This window comes from Ammospiza nelsoni, chromosome 24, assembly GCF_027579445.1.
Source record: "Ammospiza nelsoni isolate bAmmNel1 chromosome 24, bAmmNel1.pri, whole genome shotgun sequence".
In the NCBI taxonomy this organism is placed as follows: Eukaryota; Metazoa; Chordata; class Aves; order Passeriformes; family Passerellidae; genus Ammospiza; species Ammospiza nelsoni.
In genome coordinates, this window is record NC_080656.1 from 2,625,536 (window position 1) to 2,653,424 (window position 27,889).

Sequence of the window (27,889 nt, forward strand, 5' to 3'; positions counted from 1 at the left end):
GGCATAAACTAAATGTAGCCCTCCAGTGTTTTGGAGAGCTACACATCCAGAGAGCAGCAAATTCCACTGCCTCTGGTTATCCCACAGTAAAGTGAAGGAGTCAGAATCCCCTCTGGTTAAGTCCTGTTCAGGCTGTCTGTCCTAGTAAAGAGCAGAAATCTATATCTATCTATCTATATCTATATCTATATCTATATCTATATCTATATCTATATCTATATCTATATATCTAGATCTATATCTATCTATCTATATCTAATCTATATCTAATCTATGTCTATATCAATATTTCCCCTCTGGTTAAGTCCTGTTTAGGCTGTCTGTCCTAGTAGAGAGCAGAATTATCTATATGTATGAACAGATTTATATTCTGTATCTATCTATCTATACAATGTGAATGTATTATGTCTATACTGTGTGTATACAATATATATTTCTTATGTATAATATATACCCATCATGTATATGTATATATATATATATATATAACCTAGAATATAATTAATTATAATTATCTATTACATATTGTAATATAGTTATAAAATTTGATGACAGTATATATGTATATTTTATGTATATATGTGTATATATTATATATAATATATATAATGTATAATGTAACATATATATATATAATAAATATATTATAATGGATTAATAAGATTCTGAGTAGAAAATATATATAGAATATATTAATATATATATCACAGAATTCTATGTATTTATATACATGTGTATATCTAATAGATTATGTATATATAGATATATATAATACAGTTAGAGTTCTGTGTATAATATATATTACGCCTACATAATATATATGATGTATATATACATCATATACACAATATATTATATGGTTCTATAATGGTTTATGTATATTATAGATATGATTTATGGTTCATATGTTATGGCTCTACATTATTATTATTATTATTATTATTATTATTATTATTATTATTATTATTATTATTATTATTATTATTATTATTATTATTATATCTATAATATATATTATATACTATAGTATAATATAGTATACTATCTATAATATAGTATAATATAGTATATTACATATACTATAATATATAATATATAATATTATAATATTATAATATATTATCTATAATAATATAAGTATATAATATATACAGAAAGATATACTGTGTATGTATAGAAAAGAGGTACATGCTCATAAGGCATCTGCACAATGGAATTGCTTCCAAATTTCTGCAGAATAATTCTGGCTCCATGGGTTTTGTCTATTCTCTCATATTTTGGTTCAGCATCTTAAAACTGAATGAACCATTTATTATCAATAAGATACGGAAAAGAGAGATTTGAAATCTCTCTGGGATGGAGATAATAACAGTCCTGAGAAAAGTGGAAATAAAGACAAATGCAAAGAGATAAAAGGCAGGAAGTCCTTTATTGAGGGGTAAAGGCAGAGCCACAAACAGACTGTTTCCAAAATTAAAAACAAATACAAACAATAGGCTAAAAATCAGAAAATTGTATTTTCCCCCCTCTCCTTAAGATGAATTCCAAAGCTTAATTTTGGTTGGGTTTGTTATGCTTACACAGCTTGGTGGGTACACCAGGGAGGAGGGAAACACCAGTCAGATACCAGAGTGGATAAACAATGAGCAGACATCCCTTCTCTGAGCTCCCTGCAGCTTCCAGAGAGGGGATGTGGGAGCAGCATGTTAAAACACAGTCTTTTAAATCTCTTTTTTCTTTCTTTTTTTTTCTCCTTTCCAGCTACTGTACAAAACCAAACAGAAATTTGTAATAAATACCTAACACAAGAGGCTCAGTACATTGCTACAATCCTTCACTGAAGGGAAACATATATATATATACATATATATATATAGCCTAATATATAAAACCTCTTTGACTTAAATCAGAGTAAAGGCTACTTGTTTTTACAGAAATCTGGGGCAGGAATTCCACTTAGCATCACCCACACCTCAACAGAGCATCACTGCCTCTGGTCCCCCCTCCTGGGGGATCCCCACCTTCCCTCTTGCTGGAAAAGCAGCAGGATTTGCCCTAAAAAAGGAGTTTTTACATCCAGCAAAGCAGCCACACAGTGATTATAAAAGCCTGGAAAAACCCCTTGTCATGCACACATTATCCTGGGTGATAAATACAGACATTTTCCTTGGCACTGCCTCAGACTGATGTTCCTGACCCATCCTAAAAGCTGGTGCTGACACTGGAGAAGAAACACATGCTGGCTTTGAGTTTAAATCCCTTGCAGACTCAGAGGGGAAAAAAGAAAATAACCCTGCAAGGCTACATGACTTTAGCATCCAGCTATTTGTTAGAACTTAAATTCCTGGAGATTAATTAGCAGATGTAGAACATTGCCCAAAGGTAGGTCTGTACCACAGCACAAACAGCTGCAGCTGGCCTTCAGGTTTTTTTTCCTTTCCTAATAAAAACAAAGGAACCAAGCACTCAATACCCTCAATCCTGGGCTGTAGTGGTTTTGATAGAAATCATGTATGGCAGATAAAACAGGAATATTTCATGTTTTCAGATGAATATTGAGGTTTCTGTCTTCAGAGGAGCAGCTCATCCCACCATCCCATTCCAAACCTGTCTGGACAGCCAGACAGGGTCTCACACGAGCTTGGCTCGCTCAGGCAAAAGGGACAAGGAAAAGGATTTGCTCCATAAATGTGAATGGGGAATCTGAAACATCAAGAATTCCAGCCCTCCTCCCCTTCCTATGAGAAAAAGGCAGATCCCACTGGAAATTCAACATTTTGCTGCCAAAAAGGAAGCCAAGGCAGGGTATGAGAGGAGCCTGGAGATACTGAATTGCTCATCCAGCAACAGCAAAATCTTTCCAAATTCCATCCCTGCTCCCCAGGCAGAGGCTGCTGCCAGCACATGGCCAGGGATTGCTTTGGAAAGGGCAAAGTTCAGGGTCTGAACAGCCATCTGTGCTGGGGCCAGGCAGCAGCTGGGCTGGGGAGAGGGCTGGGGCTGCTCCCCACTGGGAAAGAGCAGCTCCAGCCTTGCCAGGCTTGGTCCTGCACCGAGAACTGCTCAAGGCTGGAGCTGGCACCAGATCTGAGCATTCTCAAATATCCCAGGAAAGCAGAGGTGAAGAGCAGCACCGGTCACCTCTGGCACCATCTGCAGATCCTGGGCTCATCCCTGCTGCACACCAGGCTGGTGAATTATCTCCAAAATTACAGCAGAGCTGAAAAAATGGGCCCACAGGGGACTGAAGGACAAGGATGGGAAAGGAAATGCTGGCACACCAGAGTGCCTGCTCCAGAGGGCATCACAACAGGCATCTCAGAGTCAGAGCCCTGCAGAATTAGGAATTAATTAATCCTCACAGTGACCCTGTAAGACAGATCAGGTGTAATTAAGCCTTGGTTTTACAGCTGGGGAAACAGAGGTGTGGGGTAACAGCTCTAGGAATCACCACAGATGCTGGGGGTGTTTGGAGAAAGAGGTTTGTCACCTTGTAGATTATAAATCCAGCAGAAACCACCTCTCACCTGTCCTCCTGCCTGATTCACGCCAGGATCTGGCTCTCAGCTTACTCCTTCTCCCATTCACAAAAGCTATTTATCTCCCAAGTGAAACCCACAGCTGATAAAACACTCCTCATGCTCAAGGACACTCACACTGCTGCAGGGAGGGGATGGCGACCCATTCCATGCCTTTTGTGAAGAGATCCCAGTTTTATCAGCAAAGACATCCACCCTGGACCTCCCTGACCTGCAGCTGGGATGGGGTGACAGCAAAACCAGGCTCCCCATTTTCTCCAGTGCCAAACCCCAGCAAACTTTACAAAAGCAACCTGCAACCACATCAGCTCTTTGGAAACACCCTACAGATCTGCTTATTTTTCCCTTTAAGTTACAACTTCCCTGCGAGCAGCCAGCCAGAAAGGCAGAAAAAAAGGAAAAGAAGTGATTCCTCCCTGTTTTGCTGCCGTTATTCTCCCCTCTGAGGTAGACATCAATGTGGTGGGGATGAAACACTGGAGAGTGAGCCCATGGCACCCTGGCTGTGCTACCCTGGTTTGGTGGAGCACGTGGCACCCTGGCTGTCCTACCCCAGTGTGGAGGAGCCCGTGGCACTCTGGCTGTCCTGTCCCAGTGCTGTGTTTGCCCATGGCACCCTGGCTGTCCTGCCCTGGTGTGGTGGCACCCTGGCTGTCCTGCCCCAGTGCTGTGTGGCACCCTGGCTGTCCTGCCCCAGTATGGTGGCACCCTGGCTGTCCTGCCCTGGTGTGGTGGCACCCTGGCTGTCCTGCCCCAGTGCTGTGTGGCACCCTGGCTGTCCTGCCCCAGTGCTGTGTGGCACCCTGGCTGTCCTGCCCCAGTCCATGGCACCCTGGCTGTGCTGCCCCAGTGCTGTGCGGCACCCTGGGCTCCTGCAGCCCGCCGTGGCTCAGCACTGCCGCAGCAGGCAGGCGCTGGTGGCCGGGGGCGGTCCCGGCGAGCTGCATTTCTCGGGGGCGGTGATTTTCCCCGCGTAGTCAATGCAGGAGGCGCTGCGCGTCCGCACGCCCTCGCCGCACGTCTGGGAGCAGGGGGACCAGGGACCCAGGCGCCACAGAGGGCAGGGCACGTCTCCACAGGGCTTGATGTCCTCAGGCTTGAGCGATCTGTTGCAGGCAGAGGAGGTTTGACCCTCCACGTCCCGGCAGTCCACCGTGCGCCGCTGCCAGCCGGAGCCACACGTCTTGGAGCACTCGGACCAGTCCCCCAGCACCCACTGGGAGGTCAGCATCGGCCGGATGACATTGACTGACTTCTTCTCTTTGCCCTTCTGCTTGCTGAAAGGGACGTCCTTGGGGATGAAGAAGGTGTACTTGACTTTGGGTGGGAAGACCTCGCTGGCAATGGTCAGCAGCTGCACGGTCAGGGGCTCGGGGAGCTGTCGGAAGCTCTGCAGCCTCTCCAGAGTGGTCATGGAGCCGCTGTACTTGAGGATGGTGCCCTTAATGAGGATGTCCTGCTCCATGGCTGAGATGGCAAAGTCTCCATTGAGCAGGTACTTGCCCTCAAGGGTCTTCAGGGCCAGGTAATTCCCGTCGTGCCGGAGCCCCCGGTGGCTGCGCTGTTTGATGTCGATGTTGGTGGCTCCGGCGGGGATGGTGACAATGTCATTGTAGCCGTACCTGCACGGGGCAAAGGGACACGGTTATCCTGCAAGATTTACTAAAAACGCACTCATGTAAGGAGCAGCACTCAGGTGTAGGAGCATCAGGGGGGTAGGATGGTCGGGATGAACGGAGATGAGAGATCTCTGAAGCCAGGGCTGGGAACTTGTGGTTTATTGCAAAGGGCCTGGGTGCAGGGCCCTGCTGGGAGCTGCCAGCCACAGCTCAGAGCAGGGCTGAGAGAAGAGAGGGGGAGAGAGGGTGAGAGAGTAAAAGGGCAAGAGAGCAAGAGCGTAAGAGAGCGAGGTTCCTGTTACAATACAATAAATCTTCTGTGTTGAATATTCTAATTCTCACCCACCAATCTAGTACAAGATACAAATCCTACAGCATTTACATACAGCCTATAAGAATCATTACATTACCACCCTGTGTTACATTTTAAACCCTAAAAACTCCTCTTTGGGCCCCTTCTGCCAAGCTGTAGGGTCTGCTCTGACCCTTGGGCCTGTCTGCAAGCAGAGGGTGTTGTTCCATCAAAAGGGGATCACCTTCAGCCAGCCACACCATTGTTTTCCAGTTGTTCAGTAACTGAGGGATCTCAAAGCTTGCTTTCATTTCAATCTCACTTATAGTTTCTATATTCTCAAAATCTTTTGCCAGACAATCATATTTGTAAGGCTTTCCTGTTTCATCTTCCCCAACACTCGGGATCCTGGCTCTGAAGCCATCCCTGTGTAACCCTGAGCACTCAAGAGTTAGAAATATTGCAGATGTTCTAGATGTGAGCTCAGCTGGAAGGTTTCTCTGAATTTCGTATGAAAATGAGTGATGCAATCAAATGAACAGCTCTGTGATTACCAGCCTAGGTAGGAAATTCCCCTTGCTCCCTATATTTGGAAATGGTGAAGTGTTTGGGGTTGAAAGCCTGTCACTGGTTATGCTGAAGGATGACATCACCTATTGACAGAGATAATATAGAGTTAATATAGATGTGGGTACAGATACAGCTATAGATGTAGAACAACAGAAGAGGAGGGAGTCTCTGCACTCTCAGTTCACTTTTTGAAGGGTTTTGCAGTCACCACTACAATGCAGAAGTAATCCCATTGCAGGATACAGAGGACATTCCCATGCCAGGGAAATATTTTCCTGCAGAGCCAGCCAAAGCCCATCCCTGGAGCACCAGGGCTCCCAGGACAGCACGTGGAAGGTTTCATTGAACCCTCAGCACTGTGACTCACACTGTGGGGCCAGCACAGGATCATTTTCCACGGATCCCCATGGTGGATGCTGCAGTCAGTAATTAGGTTCAGAGTATTTTGGAAAAAAGCCTTTGAGTCAAACTCTGCTCTCCGTCACCCTGGCCTCCCTCACCCTGATCTTAATGGGATCTCTTCTTGGCTGTAGCTCCTGTGCTAATCTCCATTTAGTCAACCACAAACAACTCATAGGAGAGTGGAAGCCCCGTTTCAGCTGTTCCCTGGAAGGAAACCATTTAGGAAATCTAATTTGACTGTGTGAGTCACCTCACTGCATGGAACTGGATGGTTGGGCTTTTGTTATGGTTTTCCAACAAAAGCCTTAAATTCTGCTCTCTGGCAAAGCAGAATTCCCAAATCTGTTGGGTGAGGGAAGTGACTGCCCCAGTGCCTTTGTCCAAGCATTCAAAGTCACCCCCAAGCCCAGGAAAAGGTTATTGAACATTTATATCACAATCAGCTCAGTGCTCTGGTGTGAAATGTGTTTTGTAAACTCGTTGGGGCAGATTTATTTGCAGTGGTGCACCAAGCCTGTCACATCAGTTATTATTTTAGGAAATAAGCTCTACTTGGCTTGCATAATTCTGCCCCAAAATAAACTGAGTTTAAGTCCAGGAGTCTGGGGAGGAGCCCAGGCTCTTGCAATGCCAGCCAGCTGAGGATGCTGGCTTGAATCCTAATATATTCCAAGCCTACAACTTTGGTGATAGAAAAAGGGGGATGAGAGAGGATGCTGGTGTTCCAGCCCATCCCTGCAGAACCCTCTCCCTGGTGCCTCACCTGGATCTGTTGAGCGAGCCAGATATTTTCCTGCACGTGGAGCCATTGCCACCGCACACCCCGCACTTGTCCAGCTTCTTGGAGGAGCCAATGACGTGGTCACAGCCAGCCTTGATGCACTGCCCATGCACACAGATGGAGAGGGTCTCTGGGCCACACAGCGTGCCATCGATCACCTGGGAAAGGGGATGCACAGGAGGAACCAGGCATGAGCTCTGACATGGGGAACAGGAGTGATTCTCATCTACAGGAATCTTACTTTGGTGATTCCATCTCCAGGAATCTTTCTTTGGAGACTCCCATCTCCAGGAATCTCACTTTGGAGATTCCCATCACCCGGAATCTTAACTTTGGTGATTACATCACCAGGAATCGATCTCTGGAGATTCCCATCACAAGAAGTCTTACTTTGGAAATTCCCATCTCCAGCAATCTTACTTGGGTGATTCTCATCACCAGGAATCTATCTTTGGTGATTCCCATCTCCAGGAATCTCACTTTGGTGATTCCCGTCTAAAGGAATCTTTGGAGGTTCCCATCTCAAGGAATCTTTGGTGATTCCCATCACCATGAACCTATCTTTGGAGACTTCCATCTCCAGGAATCTTACTACGGAGATTCCCATCTAAAGGAATCTTACTACAGAGATTCCCATCTCCAAGAACCTTACTTTGGTGATTCCCATCTCCAGGAATCTTTGGTGATTCCCATCACCAGGAATCTGTACATATTCCCATCTCCAGGAATTCTACTTTGGTGATTCCCATCACCAGGAATCTTACTTTGGACATTCCCATCTCCAGGAATCTTACTTTGGCCTCAAAGACTTTGAATTCGCTCCTCCCTCGGGCTCGGCAGAAGAGTTTGCATCTGTCTCGGGGGGACACTCCGGCGTACTTGGGAACCCACTCCAAGTGATTCCCTTCCAGGTCAGTGAAGTTGTAGCTGTTGTACTTCTCGCACTGCTGCTCCCGAAAGCTTTTCCCTGAAAGGAAAGGTGAAACACGGCCCAAAATCCATGGGAAGCTGGCAGGAACTCCTGTCCTGGCCATCACAGAGATGTGGGAGTGAGCTAAGGACAGGGAGAGCATGCAGTGAGGAGGAATGTCATGAAGGAGGAATGTCATGAAGAAGGGATCCCACACTCCTTCCATCATTCACAGCAGGTCACAGCCCCCAGCAGGAAGCTGTTGCTCCCCCAGAAATGAATATCCAAGGGCGAGCAGAGCAATCCCTGTAGCGCGCTCTGGAGCAGCAGAGGTGGGAGCTGAGCGGGCACTGAGGCACTGCCATCCTTACCATCGGGCGGGCACTCCTGGGTGTGGCAGGACTGGTACTTGGCTCTCTGGCCCTGGCAGTAGCTGCCGCCGTGCCGGGGCCGGGGGCTGTCGCAGTGGCGGTGCGAGAACTGGATCCCCCCGCCGCAGCTCCGCGAGCATGCGCCCCACGCGCTCCAGGGGCCCCAGCCGCCGTCCAGCGCCGCCTGCAAGGGGCACCGGGGTTGGGGTGAGATGGCAGGGTTTGCCTCAGGTACCTCAGTTTCCTCCCTGCAGATTCCCTCCCAGGTGTGTCAGTCACCTCTCCTTTCCCCACCCTGACTCCTCCCAGCACTGTCTGTCAGAAGGGCGTCAAGTGATTGGCAGAATTCAAAAGATGCCCTCTACCCTGAAGGATATTGGGCCATCCAGGTCCATTTGTCCCTTGAGACTTCCTCCCATGTACCTGGTTGGTGGCTCCCTACCCCTTCCCTGCCCCTCTCCCCAGGGTTCAAAGGAACAGCAACCACGGGCTCAGGGAGTTCTGTTGGAGGAGCTGCTGGATTCAGAGGCCTGTGGGCCAGAATAAAGCTCTGGATCGAAACCATCTGTCACAGACACATTTTATGAAAAATCCTTTCTTTAAGATTTTTCCTCCTGAGAAGCTGGCAGGCCTCAGGAACAAAATGTAAACAATGGTTATCTGCTGCTGTGGAATGCAACGGGTGCATCTGGGTTTGGTCTCATGTGGTTGTTTGTAATTAATGGCCAATCACAGTGAGCTGGCTCAGACTCTCTGTCCAAGACACAATCCTTTGTTATCATTCCATTCTTCTTTTATTCTTAGCTAGCCTTCTGATAAAATCCTTTCTTCTATTCTTTTAGTATATTTTAATATAATATATATCATAAAATAACAAATCAAGCATTCTGAAACATGGAGTCAGATCCTCGTCTCCTCCCTCATCCTCAGACCCCTGTGAAAATGGTCACACCCTCCTTCAGAACTGACTCCTTTTCCTTCACCATCACCTTAAAGCTTCTCTGCCAAGGCAAACCTGAGCTCCTGCAGGCCTGGACTTGTCTCCATGTGCCCAGCTGCAACATCCAGATAGCTAAAAGTGTCTGTGGGGTGAAACACCACACACCCAGGCAGCCCAAAGTGTCTGTGGGGTGAAACACCACACACCCAGCCGGCCAAAGGTGTCTCTGAGGTGAAATCACCACAGTTGCCACCTCTTGGTCAAGCAGCAAGGGCCAGAAAAGCCCAGGCATGTCCTATCTGGCTATATTGGTATTATTCCAATACAGAAGAAGCTGCTGAGCCCAGCCCTGAGCCTGCCCATGCCCAGCTGCTCCCTCCCAGGGTGAGCTCAGGGCTGGAGTAATGCTGCAATCTCCCCCAGCCCTGATCCAGAAAAGCACTTTGGCATTCACACAAAGTTAGTACTGACTTCCACCAGTCTGTTCACATGCTTCAAGTTTAGCTGGGCTTTGAGTTCTTTGCTGACTGACTCTGAAACTGCTGCTAATTTCCCCAGCAGGGCAAAAAGTCATGATTTAATTGCAGATCCACACTGCTTGTTTTGGTTCAGACCAGCCCACGGCTCAGTAGCAGACTTTTGTCTATGAGCTGGACTTGCCAGTAATAAATATTAACAAAGGAGAAACATTCAGAAATAAATCAGCCCAATCCAAAACCAAAGAGACAGCAGGGGTGGGGTCAGAGATTTGGAAATCCCAAAGGGTCAAGCCCCAGCCCAGCTGTACTGGCTTTGTGGAGGGGGATCCAGGGGTGGCTTCTGTGAGCAGCTGCCAGAAGCTCCTGCTGTGTCCAGCAGAGCCAACACCAGCTCCAGGATGGACCCACCACTGGCCAATGCTGAGCCCAGCAGATGTGGTCTTGACCTTGGGGATAATGTATTTAAGAAGAAGAAAAAAATGTTATTAGGCAGAGAAGAGAGGAGTGAGAATGTAAGAGGAACAGCTCTGCAGACACCCAGGGCAGTGCAGGAGGAAAGGCAAGGATTCCTCCAGGTACTGGAGCTCAGATTTCCCCAAAATTCTGTGGGGAAGACCATGGTAAGGCAGCTTTGCCCCTGCAGCCCATGGAGGGCATGGGGGTGCAGAGATCCCCCTGCAGCCCATGGAGGAACCCAGGCCAGAGCACGGGGAGGCCTGAAAGAGGCTGTGACCCTGTGGGAAACCTGAGCTGGTGCAGGACCTGTGGAGAGAGGAACCCATGCTGGAAGGACTTGGGAGCCCATGGAAGACCCACAGTGGAGCAGCCTGTCCTGGAGGATTGACCCTGTGGAAGAGTGACCCATATTGCAGCAGTTTGTGGAGAACGTGCCCATGGGAAGGACTCATGGAGAAATTAAAGGAGAATTGTCTCCCATGGGAGGGACCCCACACTGGAGCAGGGGAAGGACTCTGACTCCTCTCCCTGAGCAGCAGCAAGAACAACCCATGATGAGCTGACCACAAACCCCATTCCTTGCCTCCCTGCACCACTGGAGACAGAAGGGAGAACTGGGAAGGAGGGAGGTGTGGGGGAAAAGTGCTTTTAAGGTCATTGTGATGATTTTGCTACTAATAAATTCAATTAACATCTCTAACTTTTTTGCCTGTTTTGCCTGTGATGGTGATTGCTGAGTAATTTACCTCAACTCATGAACCTTCCCTGCCCAGCTGTGGAGGGGAGTGAGAGGGAGGATTTGGTGGGTGCCAGGAGTGGACCTGGACACCACCATTCCTTGGTGCACCTTACCTGGGGTTTCAGGGCATTCCTGCTGCTGGACACCACCATTCCCTGTGTGCCCTTACCTGGGGTTTCAGGGCATCCTGCTGCTGGACACCACCATTCCCTGGTGTCTCCTTACCTGGGGTTTCAGGGCATCCTGCTGCTGGACACCACCATTCCTTGGTGCACCTTACCTGGGGTTTCAGGGCATCCTGCTGCTGGACACCACCATTCCCTGTGTGCCCTTACCTGGGGTTTCAGGGCATCCTGCTGCTGGACACCACCATTCCCTGGTGTCTCCTTACCTGGGGTTTCAGGGCATCCTGCTGTTGGACACCACCATTCCTTGGTGCACCTTACCTGGGGTTTCAGGGCATCCTGCTGCTGGACACCACCATTCCCTGTGTGCCCTTAACCTGTGGTTTCAGGGCATCCTGCTGCTGGACACCACCATTCCCTGTGTGCCCTTACCTGGGGTTTCAGGGCATCCTGCTGCACACAGCGCCCGTCCCAGCACAGCCCCTCGGCTTTGCAGGGCGTTCCATCAGCCCACGGCAAGCTGCCATTCTTGGTGTGGCAGAGGGGCTCCCCACTGCCCGTCCTGCACCACAGCTGGGCACAAATGTCCTCCTCCGTGGTGTTGGGGCAGTGCTGGAAGTCCTTGCCGAAGATCTGCTGGCATTGCTGGTCCAGGCTGTACAGGGCTCTCTGGCCGGGCAGCTCGGCAGGCAGGGACACGGGCTCGGCCGGGGCATCCAGCAGGCAGTCACCTGGGCAAGGCTCACAGTTAGGCTGGAGATGGAGCTCCCAGGCCTTGGTGCCACTGACTGGGCACCCCACACCTCTCCCCATGGCCTGGTTTGACTCTCCCTTCACCCCACACCCCCCCAGCTCTGTGATGTTCACGTGTCTGAGACATAACATAGGACAGACCTTGGCTGTTCATCAGCCAAACAGCCGGGTTTATTATTTGGGGCTTGCTCTTACAGGCAATTCAAAGCTCCCAGCTCTAAACAGCCTTTGGTCTAATCTCTACACCCCCTAGACTCTGAACTAGTCACAGACTTGTATTTTAGGAGAGTTGTTATTGAAAGAGCCTGAGCTAAGAAAAGGCTGTTTGGAGAGACGCTGCAGCTGACTGGTGTCACTGTCATATTTTCTGGAAAAATCTCTTTGCCCAGGATTCTTCTCCTGGGAAGCTGAGAAGCCTTAGAGAAAAAGGAAAACAATATTATCTCATTTGCTTCTCCTGTGTTTTGCTGCTTTGGAATGTGTTTGGAGATTGTTTCATTGGATTCTGGTGTGAGTTGTTTTCACTCATTGACCAATTACGGCCAAGCTGTGTCGAAGCTCTGGAAGGAGCCACAAGTTTTCATTATCTTTCAGCCTTCTGTAAGTATCCTTTCTGTATTCTTTAGTATAATGTAAAAGTATAGTATAGTGCTAGAAGCTACCCCTGTATTATTATTATTAATAATAATAATATTATTTCATTATTGTATTTTCATTATTATCTTTTGGCCTTCTGTAAGTATCCTTTCTGTATTCTTTAGTATAGTGTAAAAGTATAGTATAGTGCCAGAAGCTACCCCTGTATGGTGTAGAAGTTCTTTAATATTTATTCTTTAATATTATCTAGTATCATAAAATAATAGATTAGCCTTCTAAGAACATGGAGTCAGATTCATCATTCCTCCCTTCACCTGGGAACCCCACAAATACAACAGACTGGAGCCTTACCATGGCCTCCATCCAGGAACTCAGTGAGGTACATGGCACTGCAGGGGGACCAGGGCTGGCTCTTGTTGAGGTGGATGAAGAGCGGGGCCATCACGTGGTGCTCGCCCAGGGGCCCGAAGAGCCGCTCGCAGTTCTTGGAGTCGTCGTGGGGCATGCTGAGCACGTGGCCTGGGGAGCACAGGGATGGCACAGCTGAGCTCCCCAGCCCAGTCCCTGCTCCTCAGCAGATGGTGTGGGGCACCATCTGTAAGTATCAAGCAGCTCCTGTGTCTGCCAAAGCTACTTGCTTCCATAAATCAGAAGGAATAAAAACCTGCTTGGTCTGTCTTGGTGGTACAGGTGTGCAGGGCAAAGCAGCCCAAATTTTTATAAACTCAGAATGGTTTGGGATGGGAGGGAATTAAGGCTCCAGTCCCTGTCATGGACAGAGACACCTTCCACTAGACCAGGTTTCTCCATGCCCTGTCCAACCTGACCTTGAATGTTCCCCAGGGATGGGGCAGCCTCAGCTTCTCTGGGCAAAAATTACTCAGTGCAGAAATGGCAAACCAAGGCAGAGACGTGCTTGATCCCATGCCTGAGCTCATCACAACAGCGAAATCATAGAATCACTGGGGTTGGAAAAGACCTCCAGGACCCTCGAGTCAAACCTGTGACTGATCCCCACCTTTTCACCAAGCCCAGAGCACTGAGTGCCAGCTCCAGGCATTTCTTGAACAACTCCAGGGATGGGGACTCCACCACCTCCCTGGGCAGCCCCTTCCAATGCTCAACAACCCTTCCAGTGAAGAGATGCACCAATTGACACCAATTTGGGCACTTAGTGTTTCTCCTGGTGCAACACAGCTTTTATCAGTGTCAGAAGCTCCCCAAGGCTCGGTGGGCGATCCCCAGCCAGGAGATGCTGGTGCTGGGCAGTGCCACGACCCCTCCCAGCAGCAGGAGTGGAAGAAGCAGACCTCCCCCTGGGAAGGGAGCCAGTGTTACCCAGTTCATGAGCCAGGGTGTAGGCTGCCTGCAGGCCCTCGTCCTCAATCACGGAGCAGCTCTTGTTGCGGTCGCACATGGTGCCGATGTCCGCCACGCCCAGCGTGTCACAGCTTTGGTGGCCACAGAAATCCTGTGAGTGCCAGGCAGGGGGAGAGGTCAGCAGGGGGAGGGGAGCCCCACATTCAACATCTCTGTGAGCAACCCACTGCTGGTCTGTGTCACAGACATCTTTTATGAAAAATCCTTTCCTTAGGATTTTGCCTCCTGAGAAGCTGGGAGGCCTCAGGAACAAAATGTAGACAATGGTTATCTGCTGCTGTGGAATGCAACAGGTGCATCTGTGATTGGTCTCGTGTGGTTGTTTCTAATTAATGGCCAATCACAGTCAGCTGGCTCAGACAGAGAGCCGAGCCACAAGCCTTTGTTATCATTTTTTCTTTTTTTATTCTTAGCTAGCCTTCTGATGAAATCCTTTCTTCTATTCTTTTAGTATATTTTAATATAATATATATCATAAAATAATAAATCAAACCTTCTGAAACATGGAGTCAGATCCTCATCTCTTCCCTCATCCTCAGATCCCTGTGAACACTGTCACAGGTCTGTGATATGATGTGATGTTCACACGTCTGAGGTGCAACACATGACAGACTTTGGTTGTTCATTGGCCATTGTTTGGGCTTGCTCTTACAGGCAATTCAAAGCTCCTGGCTCTAAACATCCATTGGTCTAATCTCTACACCCCCCTAGACTCTGAACCAGTCAAATGCTTGTATTTTAGGAGAGTTGTTATTGATTGAGACCTCTGTCAGTCAGCCCAGAGCCTGGTTTATGTCCCTGGGCTGGATTCCTTATTTATAACTGGATTAATGTTCAGTACCAGTCAGCTTGTCCTGCCACAGGGCTGCAACCCAAATGACACCCCCCAAACTGCTTTGCTGCATTCTTTGCACAGTGGGGCACCCACCTCCACAATCAACCCCCTTCTCCCCCTCCAGGGATGCCCTGAGCCCTCTCCCTTCTGCCCTGGGCTGCTGACCTGTCTGGTGAGGAGGATGGCGGTGTCGTAGTGCTCGGGGTGCCGGTCGCTCGGGGGGTTGAACCTTTGCTGCCAGCTGCAGAAGTTGCGCAGGGTGAGCCCCCCATTGTCAGACACCTCGGGCCCTGCTGCTGCCTCCTCCACCACCAGCACCTTCACCACCACCAGGCTGATGGAGTTCCTCAGGCTGGGATGCTTGTAGATGCGAGCTGCCATGGACATCAGGGTCAGGATGTGGTTCTGTGGGGGAAGAGATGGGCAGGCAGAGCCTGGGTAAAAACTCTGCTACAGGGCAATTGGTTTTGTTTGAAAAGAAAGAATCAGCCTCATTTATGAAGGGGCTGATGGACTCAGTGCTGCCTTGCCTGTATGTGATGCTTTACACCTTGTGCTGGTGGACAAGCCCTGCATCCCCTCCTCCTTACTCTGCATCTCCTCTCCCATGAACTCTTTGCACCTAGAAATCCCTCTGGAAGAAATTCCTCAGGGAAAACCTCATTCTGGAAGGTTCTCTGCATATTCCCAAAGCATTAACCCTGCCCTCGCTGCCCCAGGGCAGGAACCAACTCACACACACCTTGCTCAGCAAAACAACCCAGTAAAACGTCTGCCTGTGCTGCTCACAGGGTTTGAACCCAGCAACAAACTGGGACTACAACACTTTGACAGCCAAGACTTTGCCCAGCAGCATCTCCTGCCTGGTGATGACCAGGGATTACTTAATATGTCAAAAGCGCCAGCGATGTTTAGGCTGATGTAAACATCTTATCAGAGCATCAAAATTCCTCCTCTGCTTGGCACCACTCACAGCCCCGAGTCAGGAGTAAAAAATGCAGCTATTACACAACATGGTATTGGGAAAGAGAAAGTGGCTTCTCTCCTCCCCAGACAAATTACACCCTGCAGTCTCAATTCAGAGCCTAATTAAAGTGGAAGGACTCGGTGGGAGCCCTCTCTGATAGCCAAGTTTCACCCAAAATACATTTCCTCAGCAAAGCTGACTCTGTGTGCTCATCCATCATGGTACTGCCAGGACAATGCCATTTTCTGAGACACAAAATGCTGTTTTCTTAGCAAATGAGGGAGATGTTGAGTGAGATACAGCATATTTGCTGCACCAAGAGCCACTTGCCCAGGGCATTTGTGGCTATTTTAAATTATTCTGCCACATTTTATCCTTCCACTAGCAGCTCCACATAAACAGATGTTTTGTTTCAACAAGACATATCCCAAGTCCTCCCCAGCTCATTATCCAAGGGCAGGCCCCAGCAAGGCTGCTGGGAGCAGGGAATAGACTGGTTTATTTAGACTGGCCAGATCTCCACGCCATGACTCACATCCATGCAACTCATGTCACAGAGAAGTCACTGCTGAGGCAAGAAATTGAGGAGAGAACCCCACAAGGGTTCAACTTCAATTTCAATTCCATGAAACTTGGGGGAATTGTTCACCCTGTGGGGAAAGTCCACTGGGAACTTTGCTAAAAATATCACAAAGCCTTCTTAAAATTAGGCCCCAGAAGATCTAGAAGGATGCTCTGTGCTGGAGCTGCTCATCCTGGGATCATCCCTCATTTCCAAGGGAATAAATCTGTGTCCTTTTCTAACCCATTAGAGGTTTCTGTCCATAGCAGTAGATTTGACCTGGGAGATCTCAGTTCATACCACAAATCCCCCAGGACACCAGCCCTCACATCCTCAAGGCCACATCCAGCCAAAAACCTCTTTCAGCAGAAGGAACAGAGGGACTTGGAAAACATCTGTCCACCTTCCCTGTGTCTGGAAAGGGAAGATGGAAAGCAAACCCAACAAACAGCTATTTAGTGAAGATTAAAAGGTCAAATCCACTTGTTCCACCATCTGGTGTCTATTTATACCCATCCCTGGCCCATGCAGGAATGGGTTGGGTTTCAGATGGACCCTGAGTACTCTGGGGAGAGCAGCAACCCACCTGCACTGCCTTGGCTTAGCCAAGGGCTGGAAGCCATGGCCAAAAGCAAATTACGGATCCTCAGGGCTCAGGAGAGGCCAGCTGAGTGCTTTTGGCCAACAACAGGCTGAATCCTGCTGGTCCCATCCTCCCTCTGCCTTTGCAAACCGGCTCTGGCTTGACCATCCACCCAGGAGGGAATGCTGCCTTCTCCAGGGTTTCCTTCCCAGCACTGAGGCTGAGGATGTGGGGATTGGGATCAGGTGCAGGGCAGTGTTTTGGGCTGGGTTTGAGGAGCCCAGGGCTGCAAACACACTGGGAAGTGTTTGGGGCTGGGTTTGAGGAGCCCAGGGCTGCAAACACACTGGGCAGAGTTTTGGGCTGGGTTTGGGGAGCTCAGGGCTGCAAACACACTGGGCAGAGTTTTGGGCTGGGTTTGAGCCCAGGGCTGCAAACACACTGGGCAGAGTTTTGGGCTGGGTTTGAGCTCAGGGCTGCAAACACCCTGGGCAGTGTTTGGGGCTGGGTATGAGGAGCTCAGGGCTGAAAACACACTGGGCAGTGTTTTGGGTATTGTTTGAGGAGCCCAGGGCTGCAAACACCCTGGTTTGTGCCTTCTTGCCAGGCACTGCAGCCCTGCAGGCACAAGGAGCTTCCCTGCCATTTCCAATCAGCATCCTGGGAGATCTGGCAGGATGTCTGGTAAACACAGCTGGAAAATCAGCCTCGTACTGTTCTGGGGGAGAGGACACCAGTGTGAACCAGAGAGGGTTGTGGAGCATCCCTTCACTGCCACTGAAGGCACTGTGGAAGGTGATATCCAATAAACCTCCCCTTTTCCCCCCAGCTGCAATCCTGGGCTCCCTCTGTTCTCAACATCAAAATCCCCCTAAAAATGAGGAGGGATGACTTTGGTCTGCCACATAGCAGCTCTGAGGTCCTCCTGCCACAGCATCACTGTGTCTGGGAGAGCCCTGCCCTGAGCCAGGCACTGCCCTCCAGCAGCAAACAGCACAGGCAGAGGGACAGGAAAAATAACTACAAATCAGAGCAAGGGGAGCTGAAGTGGTTGATTTACCCCCATTGAATGACTGAGTTTTCTCAGATGCAGGCTCTTGCAAACTCTGCCTGCATTCCCTTTCATGGGAACCACTCAGAAGCTGAAGCCTGGCATTAATTTTTAATTATTATTATTATTATTTTGATGGGTGAAACCGGTCTTACACAGACACTATTATTGTGCTATGCACAGAATGATTTAATGCTGCTGGACCCACCCAGGACAGAGGGACAGCAGGGAGCACCCACAGAACACCCCAGCACAACCTGGCTGTCCCCAAGGTGTAGGGAGCAGTGCTCGGCCCAGCCTGGGGCTGTAGGATTGTCTGTTGGTTGGATTTGGTTGTTTTTTTTTGCTGTTTTCTCCCTAAAAACCAGCATTTCTGCAGAAGAAAGAAAAGCTGAGATTCTGGAGCACAGGCAGATGGAAGGGAGCAAATCCAGGGATGGAAAGGCTGCCTGGCTTTTAAAAATCTGCTGGTAAAACCATCTCAGGTTGTCCTTTCCCCCAGGGGCTCCATGTGGAGCTCCCTGCCTGGCTGGGGTGCCCAGGGGTGCTGGCTGCCCTGCCAGCCTCCTGTGGGCCCAGAATTCCCTCACAAAAAGGGAATTTACCCCCAAGGGAATGCAGGCAAGCCAGGGGAGAGGGGCACACCTTGCCACCCTGCTGCTGTGCCTGGCTGCCCTCCTGCCTGCCCAGCACTCTGCCCATCCCTGCTCCGTTTGCCACATGATTTTCCCTCCCTTCTCTTCCCCTCTTTACTGGATATTTGGGGCTGAACCACAAAAGCAGTAAAACTGAGGCACATCCACACTGTCCCCACCTCTGCAGAGGCAGAGATGGAGTAAATTAATTTTTAATTATTATTTTTAAATTATTATTATTTAATTATTATTATCCCATCCTAAGAGCATCCCAGAGCAGGAGTGCTCCACTCTGGGAGCCAGCACATTTCATTGTGCAGCCCTGAAATGCAGCAGCTGTTGAATATCCTGGTGTGAGGTGAGTGCCCCAGCCAGAGGAACATTTAGGGGGGCTGCCTGCTCCTCCAGCCCCTGCCCCACGCAGGATGCAGCTCTGGGTCACCCTCAGGGGACAAATCCCACAAGGAAAGCTTGTGGATGGCAGCATCATGCTGCATTCCCTTTAATCCCACTCCAGTTGCCTTTGGGATGGGCTTAGGAGGAGCTGGCTTCTTTTCTCGAGGGATTAAGTGAATTTACCCACTCACACTGCAAAATACCCTAAAGCAAGGCTAAGAGTCAGACACAGGGGGACCTGGGGCTTCAGGGTGGCTTTGGATTTACCTCCAGTCCCTGTGGGAGTGGGGACAGCCCTGGCTTTGGATTTTTGTCTAGTCCATGTGGGAATGGGAGAGCCCTGGTTTTGGATTTACCCCCAGTCCATGTGGGAATGGGGAGAACCCTGGTTTTGGATTTACCTTCAGTCCATGTGGGAGAGCCCTGGTTTTGGATTTACCTTCAGTCCATGTGGGAGAGCTCTGGTTTTGGATTTACCCCCAGTCCATGTGGGAGAGCTCTGGTTTTGGATTTACCTCCTGTCCATGTGGGAATGGGGAGAACCCTGGCTTTGGATTTACCCCCAGTCCATGTGAGGAGAGCTGGCAGCAGGACCCTGGCAATGCCCCATGCCCTGCACTCCTGTCTGGTCTGAAAGGGAAGGGTTTGTACAGAACTCCTAAAACCTCATCAATCTGCCTGGAAAAGCCACAGAAGTCAGCAAAGAATCCCAGCTTTTCCAGACTGATCTGATTCTGCTGTGGTCCCCAGTGATTCCCAGCCCTGGGAGTAGGAAGGACAGATTCCTCACTCAGAGAGGAGGAGGGAAAGGGGATCACAGCCATTGTGCTTGCAGAGGAAAGTTTGGAAATGTGTCTCATCTGCACCCAAGAGACTGGAGAAATCCCACCACAGGAATCCCCTTTGGCTGCCAACTGGCTGGGGAGGCTGCAGCTGGCTTTTGGAGCTGCCTGGTGCTTTAGGTGTCCTGGCAAACGTTCCCAGCCATGCAGAGCAGCCTCACAAGTGCAGCCCAGCTGCAGGTGCTCGGCCCTCCTGCACACAGGCAGGGTTAGCCCTGTCCCCTGCCTCAGTTTCCCTGTTCAAAACCCCACTCCACTCTGTGAGTGATGCTCACAGTGCCTTTGTTTTCAAGCACTTGGGATCCTCTGCAAGAAAAATGCAAAAGCTCCTGTATCCAGGCTGGACATCCCTGCAGGTTGAACCCTGCCACATCCCCCAGGATTTACTGCCCAGCACTGTCCTGCTGCTGATGCCCCCCCAAACACCCCAACCATCAAGCCCAAACAATGATTAAACCCCCAAATTTCAGGTCTAGTTCTGCTCTCACCTCACCATTCCCTCCTGGTTTACATAAAAGTACTGATGAAGGTAGAATAGGCTCTTATTGTCTAAATTAGGTTAACAGCTGAGTTAAAAGCTGAAATTGATGGGAAATAAATCATGAACAGCTGAAATTGATGGGAAATAAATCATTTTCCCACCACAAGCATGGCATTGATTATAACTCTCAACGCTTGAGTGCATCTTGGGGTGACTCTTCTGCTCGAGCTGTTACAACTTATGCAAGAAAATAACTGGAAATACAAGCAATGCTGGTGACCTTTTATAAATATTTGGTAATTAAAGTGTGGTTACAGGAAGAAAAGTCATTATATAAATATGGCTTGTTCTGACTCAACAATTCTACTCCTTGGGCATCTCTCCTAGATCTCACCAGCACTTGCCACTGCTTTTTTCACCCCACAAGAAAGGTATTTAGGCAGAAGCAAGATTGCTGCGCTGCTCCCTGCATTCTTGTTCCAGAGAACAAAAGACACAGAAACACAGCAGGTGGTTTTCTGGTTGTTGTTTTTTTAGCTGCTACACCAGAGCTGGTGGAAGTTTTCTCCCAAATATTTCAATATGCTATTACTCTATTCATCCAGAACAAGATCTTTGAAGGTTTCCTTCCCCTCCCTGAGAGCTGGTGTGAAGATCTTGCTCGAGGGGCTGAGGAAATAATGGTGAAACGGGAGCCAAGCAGACACATCACCCAGCCCAGGGCTGGGGCATCCAAACCAGGCAGGGTGCCTGAGTTCCAGCCCCTTGGTCATGGGTAGATGCCATTTCCTCTCCTGCTGCCTTCACAGATTGACCCAGAGGGCTGCTGCCTTTTCCCCAGCTCAAGCTGGGCATCATCAGGATTTCCCCCAGTCCAAATAAATCACTTTATTTCTAGCAATGTAGACACCCTTGGGTGTTGCTTTCAAACCATCAGGTGCCCAGCTGGGTGCTGAAGGTTCACTGTATTATTTTTTTCTGCCCTCCTGGGAAATCAGAGACCAACCTCACACTGTGGGGAGAGTAATTCCCACCACCATTTATAGTCTTGCTTAAAAATTCAGTTAACTCCACTTCAAACTCTTTTCTGAGCCCTGTGAGCACTCAGGGTACCTCCAAGTGCATCACCCTTCACTCACTGATCCTCTGCTACCTGATCCTGCCAAGCAAAGAGCAAAACCAGAGTGATGCTGAGCAGCTGAAGCCCCAAGGTTTAACATTTACCAAGGTCCAGCCTAGCCTGAGCAGGGCTGCAATTAAAGCACCGCTTTGTTAAGGAGCAGAGAAGCCCCTAGGGGAAGGATAAAGCCGGTAGAAGTGGCAAAGCCGGGCTCCCAAAGCTGGTTTCAGCTTCCCAGCTGCTCCCTGCTGAGCCCCAGCTCCAAGGACTCTTCTCCCAGCCCGCGAATGAGCAACTTCAATGCACAATTATCCCTTGCAAAGACCTCAGAGCATTTCAATGGTGCAAACCTGAATTCGGAGCTGAATTTGGAGCAGCCACGCCTGCAGGGCAGGGGTGGGGAGCTGGCTTTGAAAAATGACCCGGTGCTGATGAACGAGGCACATGGACAGACCTGGAGAGGGAGACGTGGGGGGCTGAGGCACCTCGGACTGTGCTCCTGGGGTCTCCCCAAAAGCCTGGTCGGGGCAGGCTCTCTGCAGAGAGTGTTTAGGGAGGGTGAGAGTCGCTGGTGGCTGAGGGGAAGGGCTGTTCATCCATCTGCTCAGCGCTAACAGGTGGCTCCGGGCAGGGGTTGTGCATTACTCAGCCCCTGCTGCATTTACTACTGGCCCCGGCTCCACTCGGAAGGGAATTAAGGCATTCCTGCGGCTCTTCCCTCGCAGCACAAGGGCACTGACCCGCCCTGTCCCGCACCTTTGGGGACACCTTTGGGGCTGCAGGGACATCGCAGTGCCCGGTGTGCAGAGCCAGCTCGCCGGCTCTGGGAAAGGCACCGGTGTGTGCAGAGCCAGGCTCACGGGGCTGGGAAAGGCTCCCAAACACTCAGTGAGCCCCACAGATCAGCATCGCCGATCTGCCCCGGGGATTGGCAGCCCCCACAGAGCCAGGGAAGGTGGGACCGAGGTTCCTCGCTCACCCGAAGCTGTCTCCGGTGTCCCGGGGCTGGGGGGACACGGCAGCGGGCAGGGCAGGAGGGGACGGAGAGGCAGAGGGGCTGGAGGAGGAGGAGAGGCAGCGGGGATGGGGACGGGGCAGAGCGGGATGAAGGATGCGTGTGTAGGGAGGACGGAGGGATGAAGGCTACGGACAGGCAGTGGGAGCGCAGGAGCGGAGCCGGGCGGAGGCGGAGAGGCGGCCGGGACGGGAGGATGGAGAGACAGGAGCGGCACAAGCACGGACAGAAGGCTGCGGGCAGGGGGACGGCGGGCACCCAGCCCTTACCTCCACGTCCTCGCCGTAGAAGCGCACCATGGACGCGTCAGCCACCAGCAGCGTCTCCACATAGCGGGCCTGCGACACGAAGCGCGGGGCCCTGCGGCGCGGCCCGGGCTCGGGGCCGGGGCTGGCGGGCCGCGCTCCCGGCGGGGCCGCGCGGCGCCTCAGGCGGTGCAGGCGGCCCCAGGGCGGCCCGGGCGCGGCCGGCCCCAGCGGCTGCAGCTCGTAGGCCGCCCCGTCCAGCAGGAAGGCGGCTCGCAGCCCTCCGCCGCCGCAGCTGCTGAGCACGGCGGGCGCGTCGGGGCTGCCCTCGACGGCGCCCGCGTAGAAGCAGCCGCGGCGCGGCGGCGTTGGCGGCGTTGGCGGGCGGCGGCCGCCCAGGCGCTGGAGGCGGAGGCGGGGGGCCAGGAACGTGGTGTCGGGGCGGAGGCGCAGGACCACGGCGCGGCCGAAGGCGGCCAGGCGCAGGGCCAGCTGCCCCGGGGGCGCGGGCAGGCGGGCGGGCAGCACGGGCTGTGCGTCCCGCGGGGGCGGCGGCGGCAGCGCCCAGGCGTGGCACAGCAGCAGCAGGTGGAGCGGGGCCCGGCCGGCCAGCAGCGCCCGCCGCCCCATCCCGGCACGGCACGGCCCCGCACCCCCCGGGCTCTTCCCCCGCAGCCTCCGCGCCGGCCGCCGAGCCCGCTGTATTTATACTTTCTCCCCCCGGCTTTGACATAAGAGGTTTATTTTTGATCTCTCGCTGTTCTCCCCACTCCCCTCCCCTGCCAGCCGGAGCCTGGGGGAGGAGGAGAAGTGAAAGAGAGAGAGAGACAGAAAAAAAAAAAAAAAAACGCGACCGAGAAAAAAAAAAAGAAGGAAAAAAAAAAAATCAAAAATATACCCCCAAACCAGGGAAAGGAAAAAAAAAAAAAAAGAAAAAAAAAAAAACAAAAACAGAAGAAGAAACAGAGAAGGAAAAAAAAAAAAAAAAAGGGAAAAAAAACTAAAAAAGAAAAACCCCAACCCACTTTTGGATACGATTTGAGGCCAATCAGGCGCCGGCAGCCCCGCCTGCCTGCAAGTGTCAACTCCGGCCTGTTGCTCTCCCAGGATTAACCCCTTCTTCAGCCCCAGCGCTGCCCGCACGGGTCTGATCCTCCCCAGGCTCCGGGGCTCCAGCCCCTGATAGAGGCGCTGGCACAGTTCCCCCTCCACCGGCACGGAAGGGTTTACTCCAGAGCTCTGATTGATTCTCAGCATCCCCTCCCAGCTGGAAAGCACCGGGCCCATGCCAGCTGGAGAGCATCTCGTTTCAGAAGGTGCCTCGGGAGGTTCCCATGTCCTTCCCTTAGCCAGGGACAGAAAGGGCTTTGGGCCCCAGGGAAAACTCCAACAGGACACACGTACAAGGAGTTTCCATGCTCTGAACCAACAGCTGGATCCACATGGGGTTTCCTCCAGCTGGAATAAGACAACCGGCTAAATCAGACTTGTGGAAAATACCTATGAGAATAATACAATGCAGCCAGCTCCTCCTGTTGCTCTTTGTTTGTTTCACTCTGTGTGTGTTGTGTGACTTCATTTACAAACCCTTCATTCACCCCGTTTCAGACTGAGTTGGAATTCCCGACTGAATTCCCTCGCAGCGAGGAAAAACCCCGCAGCAATATAAAAGTCTCAGGCTGTAAATGCAAGTAGCTGCTGTGTGCTCAGCGTGGCAAGCACCAGGAGATGGGCAGAAACATTCTGTCCCTGGCTGGGAACCCGCTCAGAAACAGGGAACAACTGGCTGTCATGGAGAGAGGGAAATCACTACGTATATATTACTCCTTCTTTCCTCTTAAGCCCTCCTTCTCCATTAGTTCATGAAATTCCTGGCCTCTGGAGCGCCCTTTGTGCGGCACTGGAACATCCTGGGATGTCCCTGCAGCAGTTTGGGGGTGGTGGATGCATCCTGTGCTCCTTCAGCCTTGCTGGGTGTGCCAGCCCAAGGACCAGCTCCTCCACATTTGGTTTTTTTCCCCCCTCAGCCTCATCTTAAAGAAAATTGAAAGAGCCAAGCAGTGTTTGGCACCTCAGGATTCCTGGGAAACCAGAGTCTGGCCGGTGCTGAGTAATGAGGAGTGGGGTTAAAGGCTGCTCTCCCTTTACTCCAGGGTGTATTTACATCCCCCTCTCTGTTATTATCTCCTCTTAAAAGCCACATCCCTACCTATAGTAAACACAGAGCCCTGGCTCAAACAGCAGCTGCCCTGGGGCCACGGCTCTGCTCACTCCTTTTAAAGTGTGGGCTTTGTGAGCATAGCAGAGGAGGAAATAATAATTAAAACCAATTTTGGATGCTTGTGGTGGACAGTGACACAGGTGTGGAAAGGGACACTTAAAATCCAGATGTTGGGTGGCCGGAGAACTGCAGGAAGGGAGGAAAGCAAGCCCGGCTCGGGTGGAGTTTGGTCTGGGATGTGTGTCCATATCTAATGGTCTCCTTCCAAACCCAGAGCCTTGCCTGGTCTCAGCAGCCCCCTCCCCTCCTGGCAGTGAGAAGGCCCTCCTGCCTCAAAAGTGGTGGAGATTTAGGGTTTTGGGACTCAGAGCCCTGAATACCCCATAAAAAAGGGTTTTCCTTCCCTTTTCCTTCCTTTCCTTCTTTGCAGCAGCTCATCCCTGGAGATGATTTATCAGCAGCCCCCCGCTCTCCTCTCCTGCTTCTTTCCACTGCCTCGGGTGGGTTTTCCTCCCTCTCCAGCTTCACCGAGCTGGGCACAATTTGTGTTTTAGCACCAGCAGGAAAGCACAGAGCCAAAAGTGAGCCCTGACCGTGCTTCCTCCAAGCCCAAACCCCTCGGAAGGTGCCAACACCTCCAGGGCTCTCCCTTCCCTTGGGAGGAGAGCTAGGGAGGCTCTGCCCCTGCTCTGAACCGGGACAGGTAAGGCTGCAGGCGACAGGATGTCATTTATTGCCGGCTTTCCGCTCCCGGAGCTGCATCTTTGATCTGGGAGGACGCGCTTGCATCTTAGCTCCGAGGCACCGCTGCTTCTCATTAGCGGCTCGCCCCGCAAACAGTAGCTGGAATTTCTTGTAGCCTCGCAGGGCTCATTACAAACCAGCCCCCAAAAAAAGAAAGAGTTGGGAAAGAGCAAAACCTCACCTGGGAAAGAGCAAAACCTCACCTGGGAAAGAGCAAAACCTCACCTGGGAAAGAGCAAAAGCTCACCTGGGAAAGAGCAAAACCTCACCTGGGAAAGAGCAAAAGCTCACCTGGCTGCCCCTCAGCATCCTCTCCCAGCAAAGCGTGAGGAGCCTCAAGAATTTTTGGGGTTCCCTCACCAAAGTTCATCCTCTGCTCGAGTTTCCAGGGGCTGCCCGGGCATGTGAATGCCATTAACTGCTCAGCCTCTGGGCATTAGAGAACCTTTTGATCAAACAAACAGCTTGGAAAAACCTGCCCCGCGTATCCCCAGCCCTGCAGGTCCCTCCTGTCCCTTCCCGGGTGCTCCCAGGATTTTGGGGGGCATTTCTGGCTCCCAGGGTGAGCCCCGTGTTGTGCTTGCTGCTCCCGCTCTGCAGCAGCAAAATTGCCGCTGTCGGGAAAATTAATTTACAAACACCAGAGGTTGATGTCCAAAAAGGAGACAGAGGAGTCCTTTTAGTTTATTCCAATAAAGGGAGAGGCCATGGGGTATTCCCTTGGGATCTCTCAAGTTTTTGGAAGATGCAGCCTCCTTTTTATCCCAATTTCCCAGCCACATTTCCCTCTCTCTTCCCCATTTCTGAGGTACTTGAGAGGTTCAGACTTCTGGGAACACCTGATCTGAAAGATTCCCCTCTAATGTATAATCCTCCCTTTTTAATTCTCAATTCTTAAAAAATTTAGGTTTTTCCCCCCCCCATTGTTTCTTTCATCTTTCAATATCTAATTTCATTTATCAGCAAACCTAAAGTTTATTTGTAAAGGCAAATCTCTTTTTCCATTCATCAATCAGTGGAATTCTTCTCATTGTTTCTTTTATCGCTCCAACCCCAAACTCCAATGACCCTACCTAGACCCAGCTGGGTTTTTTTTTCCTCCAAGAAAATTTTATTTATTTCCTGGAAAGCTGACTAACAATGCACTCTAATTCATCCTCAGTCCCTGGAGAGGATCTTCCTTCCTGCCCAGGTGATGGGGAGTTGGGAGAGCACAGCCTGAACTTTTGGAGGAGAAGCCTCTGATATGCCAACCTTCTATCCAAAATCATCTGCTTGAGCTTCAGTTTGCCCTGCCTGAACCACCTTTCTGGACTATGTCTGGCCTAAAATTCTCAGATTCTGTATTTAAAACAATTTCTTTGGTGAACTGGAGTATCCAAGTGCTGGTTTTAGCTACCAGCAGACCCACAGCTTGTTTGCAAAGAGAAATCTGTCATTCCTCTCACTGCTTTTTGGGGGAGTTTGTGATGTTTTGCTGTCCCCTCCTTGCTCTGCAAACGGGTTCACATCCAAATTTGCAGCTCCGGGCTGAGTTTTAGTTATTCCTTTTTGCCCTCAGCGCAGAGAAAACACTTAGGATAATTATTTGAGCTACTAATGAAGCAGCTCCAATGCCCAAAATTGAGACCACTAGATGTCAGTGCTGCCCTACGCTGCGGTGGGAAACCCTAAATCCAGCAACCCTAAATCCAGCAACCCTAAATCCATCCCTGGGAATTTGCTGGGGAAGTGAGACCAGAGAGGTCCTGCACATCAAACCCCACTCACAGCAAAAGGAACATTTCCAATAGTTTTCATTTTAAATAATCAGGTGCGTGGAAATATCCACCAGAAAAGCAGCTTTAAATCAGAGTCCTGGCCATTGTCCTGCCAAGTTACCTTCAGAGAAACCATCCTGGCTGAGGAAGTTGGTGAGGGGACTCAGGGAAATGGTTGTTCCTGTGAGGAAAGGGGAGATTTGGGCTGATTTGGTGCCAGGGAATGAAAGAAGAAGCGAAATGTGCCACTGTGAATCTGTGGTCGCTGCCTTGCTGTCCCCTCCCACCATGGCCACAGCCACGAGAGGGCCCTCCTGCCTTAAAAGTGGTGGAGATTTAGGGTTTGGTGCCTCAAAACTCTGAATATCCCATTAAAAAAAAGGGTTTTCCTTCAATTTCCTTCCATTCCTTCCTTTTTTTCCTTTCCTTCCTTGCAGCAGCTCATCCCTGGAGATGATTTATCAGCAGCACCAGAGGGT

At 50.6% G+C, this 27,889-nt stretch overlaps 1 protein-coding gene across 1 annotated transcript; it reads right to left on the bottom strand.

Annotated features, from left to right (window-relative positions):
* Positions 1-1,410: 1,410 nt before the first annotated feature.
* Positions 1,411-23,315, bottom strand: ADAMTS8 (ADAM metallopeptidase with thrombospondin type 1 motif 8). The gene is made up of 9 exons (XM_059488436.1): positions 22,710-23,315; positions 14,954-15,193; positions 13,912-14,044; positions 12,925-13,092; positions 11,656-11,954; positions 8,485-8,668; positions 7,998-8,170; positions 7,186-7,361; positions 1,411-5,161 (listed from the first exon to the last, which is right to left on the bottom strand). Exons 1-9 carry the CDS (start codon positions 23,313-23,315, stop codon positions 4,429-4,431), a joined length of 2,712 nt encoding a protein of 903 aa, XP_059344419.1. The 3' UTR covers positions 1,411-4,428.
* Positions 23,316-27,889: the final 4,574 nt, after the last annotated feature.

What these genes read in the sequence shown, in the direction of transcription:
- ADAMTS8 (XM_059488436.1), bottom strand. Translation starts at nt 23,315, where the DNA reads ATGGGGCGGCGGGCGCTGCTGGCCGGCCGGGCCCCGCTCCACCTGCTG. An exon ending in CCATCCTCCTCACCAGACAG is followed by an intron (nt 14,045 to 14,953) that starts GTCAGCAGCCCA and finishes TGGCACTCACAG; the next exon opens with GATTTCTGTGGCCACCAAAG. An exon ending in GTTCCTGGATGGAGGCCATG is followed by an intron (nt 11,955 to 12,924) that starts GTAAGGCTCCAG and finishes AGCCTTGCCCAG; the next exon opens with GTGACTGCCTGCTGGATGCC.